Genomic DNA, 14,685 nt, shown 5'->3' with positions numbered 1-14,685 from the left:
TTAAGCTGTATATCTGAGTTTGTTTTTCCTATTGATCTTGTGAGTAGGTGAGTTGTCCGAAGGCCTTAAAGTAGCCATCCATTCAGCAAGGTTACCATTGGTCCAAGGACACACAACTAATACATGGTTCTTTCTTACGCCCAGTCTTCTGCCAACCTATCCTTCCCCCGTGGACCAGTGATTCCTAAATGTCCAAAAGGAATTCCCAAGGAAAAATGATAGACATCTCTGACCTATCACCAAAGAATATGTGGTTTTAAAAGAATTTTCTGGTGCTTCCCAGAAAGCTAGGATTGAGAACTTGTCTAGTGCCCTAGACTGTGTAGCAGCATTGTTTGCAAAGGCTTTCCAGCTAATAGTTTGTTGATATTAGCAAATTGTGTGGGCTTTGAAGGAAGGCATAAGTTAGAGCTATTTTTAATGTATCCCTTGGCAATTCAGTCTTGAATGGTTAGTAGAGAACATGATGGGTCAGGCAGAGGACTGAATTTTTTTGCCTGCAATCAGCAGTTCTGACTTGGTTCATTGTAAAGTCACATGTCACACCATCCACTTTTATCTGTGGCACTTGAGTTTTGAGCTTTGCATTAATGCCGCTGGATATTAATAGAGCATTGTTAACCAGAGCGGATTGGATTCCTATAAAACAATACTTTGTTTTGAAAGAGTAGTCTGTGTGGGGAGCATGACACAGAGTACACCAATCACCGACAGCCCCGAGAGGAAACGATGGTCGCTTTGGGATGATATAATTGGCTAGCACTTAAAAGCAAACATTGAGAGTAAATCTGAAGCTTTGGCTCCAAAATTTTCACATGTACACACAATCTTTTCATTGCTAAATTTGCTGTTTCATTGTATTAACACTTTGATTTATCGTAACTATAAGCAGATACTATTAAAGTCTATGATGTTATCTTCAGTCTCTTTATTGATATTTTAGTTCAATAATTTCTTCCTAGGATTTAAATAGAATTTTGGGAGGTAACTGACACTTTTGAAGTATAATTTTGGGTTTCTTTTCAGTGAATGACAACGATAAATTCTTGTATGTGGGAGCTTCAAAAAGTTATTGGGAAATGAAACGAAAAGATAATGGAATTTTTCTTTGAAGAGTTCCTTGTCCATAAAGATCCCTACTTACTCCCTTTATCATTTGCAGACGTAATTTGCTCAAATAAGTCTTAGCCCAGAAGTTTTGGTTTTATTCTCCTATCAGGCAATCTGGCATTAACCCACACTAGCCCTACTAAAATAGGCAAAGCATTTGCCTTTAAGGGAAAGTAGTGAGGAGTAAAAATCTACCATTAAGCATATTTTTGGTACAAAGAAATTGTGAAGTATTTCTATTAGTGTGAGCTTCAACATCTATTCATTTAGTCTTCAAAGCCACGCTGTGTGCCGGACTATAGCTTTATGGCAGTAGGAGCTTCATCTTTCTCCCACAGAGCAGCTCGTAGTTTCGAATGGCTGACCTTACAGTTAACCAACAGCCCAATACACATTCACTATGCCATCAGGACTCCCAGAAGTCAGAAGCTCTACCAATGTCAAATTATAAGAAGCTGTGTAGCAGACTCTGATATTTCATAGTATTTGTTTTCATTTATTCAGTATAAGTTAGGTAAATTTATGGCATGGTTCTAATAATTCTAATAACTATTTGTCATTTATAATAAAAAAGCAGATTTTATTGAGTGCTTAATCTGTTAATGCCAGATAGTATGCTAAGCATATAACACATTTTCTTACTCTTAAAAAAATATTTTTCTTTTCTATTTTTTGAATTGTGGAACTACTGGCATTAAGGTTAGCAGTCTAATACAAGCTCACCGTGCCACCAGAGCACCTGTTAGCACAGACAGGGCTGGAAAACATAAATGTATAGCTTAGATTTTATCAAGCGAACTTCTATGTAACCACCCCCACTGATCAAGAGATGGAGCACTGCAGTACCCCAGAAACTCTTTGCTTCCCCCCCACTTTAAGTCTAACACCACCACCACCACCACCTCTACCTACTACCTCACCCCTCACCCCCCACACAGCCTGATACAGCTTGGAATATTGATTAAAAGGAGACACTAGCTTGAGAAGTGAATGGTTCTTAATTTTCTTAATGGAAGAAAGAAAATCCAAGATAGCGAAGAAACTGCGTGACTGCACTAGCTTGTCTTCCCCCTTTCTGTCATAGCCTCAGAATAAATGCTCAATGCTGAGTAACCCAGGGAAAAGACGAGACTTTGTGCTCCTGTGAAAAATAACCTGAATCCAACAGGGGGAGTTCTACCCTGGCCTGTAGGCTTGGAATCACTTGATGGCAGTGTGTTAAGTAGCCCACCTAGCTCTACTGCCCCAGGAAGACTGTGTGGACACCATAGAACTCCCCAGGCGGTGGTATGATATAGCCTAGCGCAACTGCGTGGGGCAAAGCAATTCCTCAACACTAAACTCTTGAGGTATACTTTGGGGTGTATGGATGTATAACACCATCCTCTAAGTTCTCAACCTGTGGGTTGCGACCCTTTAGGGGGTCGAACAACCCTTCACAGGGGTCGCCCAATTCATAACAGTAGCAAACTTACAGTTATGAAGTAGCAACAGCAACAGTTTTATGGTTGGGGAGGGGGTCACCAAAACACGAGGAATTGTTGTATTAAAGGGTCATGGCATTCGGAAGGTTGAGAACCACTGCTCTCTGGCATCAGCCAATGCAGCTTGTGTCATTTTTCAGAGGACCCTGTAAGAAGTCTGTGGTCACTCTACATTTGGAATTGGAGGAGGAAAACAAAGCAAAGTGAAGCGCAGCACATGTCCCGATGACTTGGGGGAGTTTGAGCAGGATTGTTTCCTGAGTTGGGTGACTGATCTGCATTTGGTACACGTACCCAAAATAAAACTCAAAGCCAAGCTCACTGTCATTGAGTCAAATCAGAGCACTTTGCATTAGTTCTTACATACAAGAACTTTTAGTTTTTACCTTAGGTCATGGGTATCCAGAATTAGGTTAAATACAGCAAGTATGCCACCACATCTGTCAGTTTGTCACACTGTGGTGGTGTGGGTGTTGCTGTGTTGCTGAAAGCAGGGTCACTCCAAGTGAACAGGTTCAAAGGAGCTTCCAGACTATGAACAGGCAACGAAGAAGCATGCAGTTCTTACACGCCTGATATTTTCCATTGTTTTGTATGCGTGTTAGAGTTGGACAATAAATAAAGAAGATCAAAGAAGAATGGATGCATTTGAATTGTGCTGGAGAAGAATATTGGAAGTACCATGGACTACTAAAGGTCAAACAAACCTGCCTTGGAAGATGTATGGCCAAGAGTGCTCCTTAGTGGCAAGGATGGCAAGACTTCACCTTATATACTTTGGACTTATTATCAGGAGAGACCAGTTTCTGGAGAAGGTCGGCACGCTTGGTAAAGTGGAGGGGCAGTGAAAAAGAGGAAGGCCTTCCGTGAGATGGATTGACACCGTGGCTGCACAAGGAGCTCAGGCATAGGAACACTTATGCGGATGGAGGAGGACCAGGCAGTATTTCCTTAAGTTGTACATACAGTCCCTACGGGTCAGAACCAACTTGATGTCACTTAAAAACAACACTTATCTATGGTTTTTTAAAATAAGGAACAACGCTTGTTGAAAAAACAACTGTTTCTAGCTACCTTACAATATTACTTAGCACAAAACATCTGGTATGTTTCACAGTAACTTGAATTGGATTTGACTGGATCCTATGCCAGGATTCTTCCCATTCTTTAAATATGCAAAATGAAATTATTTCCCAACCTACAAACCTACACTTAATCCAGAATTGAACTCTTCATGGGAGAGGGGATAAGAATGGAATCATCCTTTTCCAAGTTACATTTTCCCAGTGTTTATGTAGATATAAGAAAAGTCAGGGGCTATCTTAGAAACAGATAGAAATAAAATAAACTTCACTAGAAGGCGGCTTATTAACTATTAAACAGGCTTCTCCATCTTGCTTTTCACATAGTACAGGCATTAAGATGGAATGTAAAATTTAACTCCTGGAGGAGATGATTATTTTGATTTTTGTGATCTTACTTTACTTGGTCACTTCAGATTGTTTCGTAACGTGTGGTTTGCTCTGTTGAGGTTCAAATTTAATATCATAGATCAAGAAATTAGGAAACTTAAAATGGCTGCTCCCAGTCTTGATTTGGCTAAACGATGCATAGTTTGAGGCTGTAGGAAAGCAGTGCTTGATGGCAACGTGTGGTTGTATTTGGTGGATGCAGAATGCTCCTGAGGGGCCATCTGAGGTGCAACCAACTGTTCTCTCAGTCTAGAGGAAAGAAAAATGAAGAAACTTGAAGTTACATGGAAGTAATCCGCTCTTAAGGACGAAGGGACCACAGGAACCTTGCCCTCCACCTAGTGATCAAAAGAACTAGGTGGGACTTGACTACCACCACCAACTGTTCAGAAAGGGATCACTTTAGAAGGGCCTGCTAGAATGGGATAAAATTAAGAATAAAACTAAAAGTCAATAAAAATGCCAGACAAACAGGTTGGCTAGAAACTGCCGTGGAACCCCCTTAGTTGCCATTCAGGCTTTGAAATGAGCTCAGCCTCATGGCCCAATTGTCAGCTAATCAATACACAGGTCTATAAGGGGCACAGTTACACTAGTGAGATACACCAGTCACATCAGCCACTTGAGATCAAAGGCTCTGCCTTTCCCAAGGCCAAAGTTAAGGGTAAGTAAAGGAGGAGGAATGGAAACAAGAGAGGAAGTAAGCTAAGTGAGGACTGCATGAAAGACTATGAATTGTTGAATGGGAAACTGAACTGCCCTGTAAACCTTCACCAAATTCAACAAAAAGTAAAAAACCAAAAAAACTCCCTTACTCCCTGGAAGGAAATGATGATGCTCAAAGAAATAACTGGAAACCAAGAGTGCCCTTCTAGTATTTTCAGTATCTTCTGAAACTGTTAACCATGCTTTCTCCTTTAAGTTTTTTTTTTTTCATTATTTCCATAGCATTACCCACTAGTTCTTGTTCCCTGGCCCCTCTCCTAAGTTCCAGGCATCAATTATTTAACAGCCTGTTTGTCTTAAGGCTCCTCAAATTCAGCATGTCCCGCTGAATTAATCATTTCTCAAGATGGCATGATTTATTGGTATCCTTATTTGTCTTAGGAAAACATTCTCCCAACAGTTACCTGTGCCTTCATCCTTTCTCAAGTGTCCGCCTCTATTCTCCACTCTACTCTCTTTTCCACCTTCCATTTCCCTTTGGTAGACAAGACTGCTGCTTGAAAGATGTCCTCAAATCTGAATTATAATACGTTGTTCGTAGTCATTTACTTGGTTACTGTTTATTTTTTTATCCATTAGGGTGAAAAATGGGGGGGGGGGCATCATTTCAGTGAAAATGGTAGTAGATTGAGTATTTTGTTTATATACTTTTGTATCTGCATCATGTGTAGTAAAGTTGTATTTTACTTTTTCTTTGATTATAAAGTTTATATACAATTGCTGGCAAAATATCACGTATGTCAAATTTCCTTATTTCCCTGAAATTAATCTGCATGTATTTAGAGAGAGAAAATGTATATTCAACTTTGGTTTCTTGAAAATTTGGAAAAATTAATACTGTAGGTGTAAATTTCATCTCATTATTACCGAAATCTATTGCTGAGATACAAGTCATTCCAGTAACATGTACTTACTTTGTTTAATTTTTGAATTGTAGAGATTAATAATCAGAAGATAGTGAGTTCAAGTTTTCATTTTATGTGAACTCATTTTTATTGTAAAGCGCTAACACACACACATAAGGAAAAAGCTTACTTTGTTTTGTGAACATAGTTGTATGGTAGAATTCTGATAAAACACCCACAGCAAACATTTTAGAATGCCTGCATACTTTTGCATTGCTAAAAAGACACCCACGTTTTTAGGCTTGGTAACAATAGCCTAATGGGAATACACTTCTGTGTTGTTAGTTGCCATCCAGTTGGTCCTCACACAAACCATAAGCCCTGGCCTTATGTACAATAGAACAAAACACTGCCCAGTCTTTGCCAGATCATTCTTAAAACTGTTACTGTGTGTGACCCAATGTTACGGATACTGTACAATCCCTCTCCTGGAGGATCTCCTCGTTTTCAGTTGTTCTGACCGTGATGTGCTCCTCCAGGGCCTGGACCCTCTTTAAAGATTGGATGTCTGAAGTATGTGAGATGAAGTCTTGCCATCTTGTTTCCAAGGAACATTCAGATTGTGCCTTTTCCATGATAGGTTTTCTTGTTCTTTTTTTTTTTTTTAAATCGTTTTCTTAGGGGCTCATACAACTCTTCTCACCATCCATACATACATCAATTGTGTAAAGCACATTTGTACATTCATTGCCCTCATCATTCTCAAAACATTTGCTCTCCACTTTAGCCCCTGGCATCAGGTCCTCATTTTTTCCTCCCTCCCTGCTCCCACCTCCCTCATGAACCCTTGATAATTTATAAATTATTATTTTGTCAAATCTTGCCCTGTCCGACCTCTCCTTTCACCCACTTTTCTGTTGTCCATCCCCCAGGGAGGAAGTTATATGTAGATCTTTGTAATCAGTTCCCCTTTTCCAACCCACCCTCCCGCTACCTCCCAGTGTCACCACTCACACCACTGGTCCTGAAGGGACCATTCGCCCTGGATTCCCTGTGTTTCCAGTTCCTGTCTGTACTAGTGTACAACCTCTGGTCTAGCCAGACTTGCAAGGTAGAATTGGGATCATGATAGGGGGAGGGGTGGGGAGCGTGGAGGAAGCATTTACGAACAAGAGGAAAGTTGTATTTTTCATCGTTGCTACATTGCACCCTGACTGGCACGTCTCCTCCCCAAGACTCTTCTGTAAGGGGATGTGCAGTGGCCTACAAATGGGCTTTGGGTCTCTACTCCTCACTCCCCCCCTCATTCACTATTATAAGATTTTTTTGTTCTGATGATGCCTTATACCTGATCCCTTCCACACCTCGTGATCGCACAGGTTGGTGTGCTTCTTCCATGTGGACTTTGTTGCTTCTGAGCTAGATGGCCGCTTGTTTACCTTCAAGCCTTTAAAACCCCAGACGCTATATCTTTTGATAGCTGGGTACCATCAGCTTTCTTCGCCACATTTGCTTATGCAAATTTGATTTTCTTGTTCTTTTGGAAGTCCGCTGTATTTAAATATTTTCCCCAGCATCATAATTCAAATACATACCATATATACTCAAGTATAAGCTGACCCAAATATCAGCCGAGGCTAATTTTACCACAACCACTGCATAAAAAATGTGCTGAAAACTCAGCTTATACACAAGTATATACGGTAAATTCTTCTCTAGACTTCCTTATTCACTGTATAGTTTCCACATGCATATGAAATGATTTAAGATATGATGGCTTGGGTCAGATACTCTTTAATTCTCAAAGTAACATCCTCTTTAGCTTTCTTTTAATATACATGAAAATTGTCTCTGTATTGCATAGTATGGAAATATATTGTGTTTTTTCAGGTCATATAGTATTTTAGAGCCACTAATGAATTTAACCAAAGAACATTAAATATCCTAAAGTGAAAACTAAAGAGTTCTGTCAATGTTTATTAAATTAACAATCAACTATATTTTGACTTAATCTGATGAATTGAACAGTTGAGTCACCAATCCCAATTTGGAGTGATTTTTATATTCTATGGTATTGTCCTGGCGTCTCCACTATCTGGAACACATCCAATAGTGGAAGTCAAGCTGGGAGTGAGCTGCTCTGGTGATTGAGCAGCACAGTCCTTGGTCAGATTATTATTTTTAATGGTTATTGGCATCCATACAGGGAGAACAAAAGTCAGGCAGATCTATTAGAATGAGTGACAGGTATAGCTTGCTACGTAGGAAGAGAGGAGAAGAAGTACCAACAGCAATCTCTTCACTTCATAAAGGGTAACATGGCCAGCACATTCATCCTCACGTACTCGAGCGAAAAGGGAAATCTTACAGAAACATAAAAAAACTTAGATTGGTTCATAATAGTCATATGGAGAAACAACTCATGTTCATCAGCTGATGAAGGATAAACATAGTATACCTGTGCAATGAAATACTATCCAGCATAAAAGTGAATTAAGTGCTGACACACGCTGTAAAAAAGACGAAACTGTGCATTCTGTGTACTGAAAGAAGCTGCACACATAAATAAGGACACGTACTATGTTTCAATTTATATGAATGCCCAGAGTAGACAAATCCACAGAGACAATTGGTAGTTACCAGTGGCTGGGTGATAACATTCCTTAGATATAATACCAGGAGTACCAGGCCCTGGAAAAGGACATCGTGCTTGGTGAAGTAAACTCACTGTCATTGACTTGATGCCGACTCATCGAAGCCCTCTAGGACAGGATAGAACTGCCCCTGTGGGTTTCTGAGACTAACCCTGTACAGGAGTAGAAAGCCCTGTCTTTCTCCTGCTAGTACAAGTGCCAGGAATTCACTCATCTGAAGTGTACAACTCAGGAATTTTTTAAAGAATATTCTCAAATTGGTACAATTTTAGAACATTTTCATTGTCCCACAAAGAAACTCCATGCTATTCGTAGTCATACTCCATGTTTGTAGCCACTGTTGTTTTTAGGTGCTATCTAGGTGGTTCCAGCTCGTACCATCCCTGTGAACTACAAAATGCAACACCACCTTGTCCTGGACCCTTCTCACAGTGTTCTTATGTTTGAGCCCATGGTTGTGGCCGCTGTCAGTCCAGCTTCTTGAGGGGCTGCTTCTTCTTAGCTCTCTCTTAGGATTTGTTTTTCTTTTTAATTGTATGTATTGGTAGCAGAAGTATCTCTGATGTCATACATGATTAAACAGTCAGCTGTTAGTCAAAAGGTAGGCCATTTAAACCATCTAGTGACTCCATGATGAGCTCTGATTGCTTAATGGTCACACAAGGTCAGCAGTTCAAAACCACCCGCTGCTCAGTGGGAGAAAGACGAGGCTTTCCACTCCCATACAGAGTTAACAGTCTTAGAAACTGACAGGGACAGTAGTTCTCTCCCGTCCTAGAGGGTCTCCAGCGGTCAGCATTGACTTGATGAGGGTCCTGTAGAGTCCCTGTGAGTCGGGATTGACTTCATGCACGGAGTTTGGGTGGATTGGGAGAGTGGCTCCATGGGAGAAAAGCCTGGCAATCTGCGTTCATAAAGATGCAGGCGGGAAAACCCGATGGAAGTTCTGTGCCACATCGAGCCACTGAATTGAAACTTTCTGTGACAGCTTCCAACACCATCAATCTAGAGTGGTTAGCAGGAAAGCTCTAGGTGATTCTAGAATATCAGTTTCTGTATATTTCACAGTTGAGGTTATAGTTATATTTATTAATGTAAGCATTGAGTAGTTGGACCACATTCAAACCACCAACCTTTCACTTTTTTTTTTTTAGTTCATTCTGATTTATGTCCATATGGCCCATTTGTTACAAAGTTCAACTTCAGACATAAGGTTTTCTTGGCTGTAATGGGTGTAGAGATACATTGCTGGGCCTTTCTTCTACTGTGCTGCTGGGTGGGTTTGAACCGCCAACTTTTTGGTTAATAGTCAAGTACAAACCATTTGTATCATCTAGGGACGATTTACAGGATTAGATAATGATTATTTACTTGATGTTTTTTGTATTTGAGGAAAGAATTATTGCTGTGTAAAGTGGTCTGCATTTTCACAACTAGTATTTTGCTTCTTAGTTTTGTTTTTAAATTCCAGTTCTTGCTGAACCAGACATTATTTATAATGTCGTTATATTCAGAGAGTTGGTGGTTGCACTGAATTGATCCAGGATTCACAAACAAACTGCTTGCTTTCTTTCAGCCCTGCCCAACACAAATCCTAGGGCTAAGTGGCATCCTGTGAGAACCTGTGTAGGAAAGAAAGAACTATGAGCAGTGGTGACTCAGGAGCCCTGGAAACACAGATTAGGCATTGATTGTTCTGGTAACTGAAAGGTTGGCAGTTCAAACCAACCAGCCACATCTCAGAAATTTTATCACTCAGAATTAACTCAATGGCAGTTTCACCGGTGACTAAGTGGGTACAGATAAGGGACAAGTAGAGAGAGGACTTAGGAATGAACGATGGGATCCCTGGGAATCTGCTGTCATGGACTGCAGAGCAGAAACTTCATTAGTGAAGAAGAGAAGTATTAAATTGGTGAACATTGGCATTTCAGATGAGGGGAGGGTGACAGCTAGGTAGGTGAAGTTGTAGGTGGAAAGTAGGTAGCATATCAGAAGAGTCTAGTCTCAAAGAGGAAACCGTTTTCATTGTGTCCCCTGCCACATTTTAATTAACATTTGAAACTATTCAAACAGGTTTATTGTCATGGTGAGATTATAATTTTAAAAATCTCAATAATAAAAGCTTTCTTCTACTTTGATGCTTTATAATATGTTCAGGCAAAAATACTCTATTCTTGTTTATCTACCTGTGCGGTGTTGTCCTAAATATGGCTAAGTGTATGTTTGTTTTATCGTTTTGTTATATTTGTTTAATCAGGCACATTTATTTTAAATCATTCTTACCCATAATTTTCAATTCCTTTTACAACTAGGAACCTTTTGAGGATGGTTTTGCCAATGGAGAAGAAAGTACTCCAACTAGAGATGCTGTAGTCACATATGCAGCAGAAAGTAAAGGAGTTGTGAAATTTGGCTGGATCAAGGGTGTATTAGTAAGTATATGTTGATTTGAGTGTGGTTGGAGAATTACGGTATTGTTAACTAATAGTCATCCTAAATAGTCTCATCAGTTCTTGGGGACTGCTTTTTAGGATGTCTTACCTGAGTGTTTCAGAGGATCAAATAAACAACTTGTACCTCATTTTCTTTTGGATATTAAATACAGGAGTAATAATATATTTATTAACTAACTTAAGTTTGATAAAGTGTTGCCCTGCAACCACAAGGTAAGCAATTCCAGCTCACAGGCACTCCCTGGGCGAAAGATGAGACTATCTCTTCTAGTAGATTTGCTGTCTCAGAAACTCTTAAGAAGTAGTGTCAGAATTGACTTGAGGACGGGTTTTCAGTACTTGGTTACTTTTATAATTTATTACTTTTCTGTGACTTTTGTTACTATATAAATGTTACAGTTAGGTGTCATATTTACAGACATTAAGTATGAATATATTTATTGAATTGATAGGATCACATAAATCAAACAAGCTGAGCAGAGCAAAGAAGTGAAATATACCTGCCCATGGTCATTAGGAAAAAAATGTCTGGAGATTAATAGGTAATAGAATGAAGGAGGTTTTGTTTGTTTTTTACCCGCCTTAAGTGTTAAGGATACCTCACTGCAGTAGATAGATTTAAATGATTAAGATGCAGATTTACTGCGCCTGTGTGTTTAGATAGGCACTAAACTGATTCCTGAGCCAAACCATTGAATTGAGGCTGGCTCATAGCAGCCTTTATAGGTTAGGTTCGAACTGCCCCTGTGAGTTTCTGAGACTGGGACCGTTGCAAGAGTAGAAAGTCCTGTCTTTCTCCCTCAAAGCTGCCGGTGGTTTTGAACTTCTGATCGTGTACTTAGCAGCCCACTGTGTAACCATTGTACCATCACGGCTCCTACTGAACTAATTAGGCTACATTGACCTCTTTTGGGAAATATTTGAGTTTGGTATTACCTTTTAGGGTGGAAGCATGAAGGATACTCTCACTTCTGTTAATAATTTATTGCCTAATGTATTAGGGTGAAAAGTCCCAGGCAGATCTATTAGATTAAAAGTATTATAGAAGACTATGTTTTATGTATGATCACTATAAATAAAAGTTAAAATAAATTTGGAAATTTGTCTCACAAGTAGCTTAATTAAAAAAAATATACATATATATAAATAGGTAGAATTTTACATTGACGATGTAATTATAAACCTAAACTTGTAGAAATTACATAGAATGAGGATGTTATAAAGGAATAAAAACCTTATTTAAATTGATAAATGGGAGCAGGAGCCACTTTATTTTACAGTTGACGTATTAAAATATTTCTTATATTTTTCTTGTTCTGTTGTAAGATACTTGTAACCTTTTCTTTGTGCCTTTTCATATACTTGGGTATGGGTGATGGATGATTGGATGATGGATAGTTAGCGTGTGTGTGTATGTCTACACTTATATACCATATATACTTGTGTATAAGCTGAGTTTTTCAGCACATTTTTAATGCAGTTTTTGTGGTAAAATTAGATGCCTCGGCTGATATTCGGGTTGGCTTATACTCGAGTATATACCATGTGTATATGTGAATTATACTCATAAGAGCACATTTAAAAGCTCACACAGAGCTCTTTAAAACTTTAATGGTGGTTTGGGAGTTAGATTTAAAGTACTTTTGTAATTTCAAATACCTGTCCTATTTTTGGCCAGCATTTACCACTGTATTGTGTTTGAACGCTTTTCTTCGTATGTGACTTAGCCTCGTGTTTTCCCTTCTAGGTGCGATGCATGTTAAATATTTGGGGTGTGATGCTCTTTATTAGATTGTCATGGATTGTGGGTCAAGCTGGAATTGGTAAGTGAGATTAAGTACTGCTTCACAATTCTGATTTGATTTTTAGAGAACAGGATCAAAATAAAATAATTTATAAGTTGTAAAGTAAAAAGTACACTTGGACAGACCAATTCTAGATATGGCAGTTTTAAATACCAGTATGTGTCCTTAAAATCTTTTCTCCCTCTCTCCCGAAAGGTCTATCGGTTCTTGTAATAATGATGGCCACTGTTGTGACAACTATCACAGGATTATCTACTTCAGCAATAGCTACTAATGGATTTGTGAGAGGAGGTAAAGTTAATCTTTCACATTATTTTATCAGAAAAGTGCTATTTAATGCATTGAGATTTGAATCTTATTTTTCATTATTCTTTTTACTTTAAATAAAATGTCTTGTCCATATAGGTAAGTAAATCACAACTGAGGACTTTCAAACTAGGGCATTCATGATTACATTTTTTGTTGATCTATGCATGTGTATGCTTTAAATTGCTGGGTGCTCAGCGTGTCAGATAGCAGGATTGGAGCTTTTAGTTGGATCTTTCCTACTAGGTCCCCTCGCAAGCTTCTATCTTGAACCAAAATTCACATCCTGCATTTGATCAACAGCTTACATCCTGCATTTGGTAACCTCTTGCCTCTGTGGTTGACCCCTTTGTCCATGAAAGGAAATTGAGGTTTGGAGAGGTAGACTACCTTCCTCTAGCTCTAACAACATGTATGGATTTCATCTGGGACTCTGCTTCCTTAACTAGCTCTCGTCCTTGGGTAAACTGAGACCTCTCATAGTAATAATCTATAAGTTCTACTTTGTGAGACATTATACTATCCAGGGAGAGAACCCATGACCCAGGAGAGTGGCCTCAGAACTCCTTACAGGGAGAAGAGTTCCGGTCCTGATCCACAATTCATCATTGAGCTGGAGCGAGAGGACTATTCCTGGAGAAGTGACTGCCAGCCCTTCTGAAATCACCCTAGAGACCATCTGATAAAAGAGTCAACTTGTTCCTTCTCCCCATCTGCCTCAGCTGTTTTGAAGGTCCCTCTTTGACATGCAAATGCAGCTTCTGCTTTTGCTGCACCAGACTTTTAGAAAGAGGAAGTAACCAGTGGAACTTTGCACCTTCTCCATTGTCATCTTTTGTCTTAGGCATCCAAGGATCTAAATCATAGGTTCCCAGACTTATTTGGCCTACCATCCCATTTTCAGGAAAAAAAATTACTCCATGACACCCTGACCATAATCCAGTACCCCCTCCCTGCCCCAGTCATTCCAGTGCCCACTAGGGGGCACTATCACCTACTTTGGGAAAGACTGATCTGGATCCTGAAAGCCCTGGGAAAGCTGATAGCTCCTATCAGTGATTATGACTGCTGCACATACATCGCTTTATGCAGTATTTGTATGTCTATGAATCTGGATGTACTGGAGTATAAGATGTTTGTACAAAAGAGTTGAACAGACAGCACTGAGAGGTTCGCTTTTTTGCCCAATGCTTCATTTGTGTCTACGACCACTGGGTCATTATAAATTTGGTATGGCACTCAGAGCATCTGACCTCCCGACTTCATGAGGCAGTGAGAATCATCCAGCAACATTAGTCCAAGGTTGATTCCTGTGAGGCAAGGTCAGACTTACCTCCACTCTTCAACCGTTGTATCAGTTCTAACACCAACAGTGCCTCCCACTGCACTCTGCTCTGATTGTTGCACAACTCAGAACACATTCTGCAGAACTCCAAGACCATACCCAAAGTTCACTGGAGTTAATTGGGGAAGTAACAGGTTACAATTCAGAATAGACTCAATACAGTTCTTCCAGTCTGGAATGCTTCTTGTCAGCCATGCCCACAAGCATGCCTTTCATGGGCCCTTGGTCCACTGGGCCAGCCAGGCCTGAGCCCTGCTAGGTGAGTGTTACAAAGCACCTCATCTCTGCTGAAAGCCTCCTGCTCAAAGCTACTCGGTTCTTTCACTCATGGTGCTAGCTGTCTGGGTCCTGGTTCTACTGCCTGTGAGGCCACGGTATATTGCTACTACCCTTACTCGCCATCTCTAATGGCCTCTCTAGGGTTACTGCCCTCTCTGTCCTGCGTCCAGCATGGGTCCTACACTCATCTCTTCTTGATGAAA

At 39.9% G+C, this 14,685-nt stretch overlaps 1 protein-coding gene across 1 annotated transcript in view; it reads left to right on the top strand.

Moving 5' to 3' along the window:
* Window positions 1-14,685, top strand: part of SLC12A2 (solute carrier family 12 member 2) — a gene marked incomplete at its 5' end in the record, with an annotated part of 96,297 nt that overhangs the window by 18,726 nt on the left and 62,886 nt on the right. Inside the window, 3 exons of the mRNA XM_004696978.3 lie at window positions 10,607-10,726; window positions 12,495-12,570; window positions 12,748-12,843. Of these exons, the coding sequence (XP_004697035.2) occupies window positions 10,607-10,726; window positions 12,495-12,570; window positions 12,748-12,843 (292 nt within the window). The remainder of the gene's footprint in view (window positions 1-10,606; window positions 10,727-12,494; window positions 12,571-12,747; window positions 12,844-14,685) is intronic.

The sequence above is a fragment of the Echinops telfairi genome, unplaced genomic scaffold (assembly GCF_000313985.2).
Source record: "Echinops telfairi isolate 266 unplaced genomic scaffold, ASM31398v2 ScPeMD7_7469;HRSCAF=8507_1, whole genome shotgun sequence".
Taxonomy (NCBI): Eukaryota; Metazoa; Chordata; class Mammalia; order Afrosoricida; family Tenrecidae; genus Echinops; species Echinops telfairi.
The sequence above is the reverse complement of the archived record's forward strand: the minus strand, read 5'-3'. Positions and strand labels throughout refer to the sequence as shown.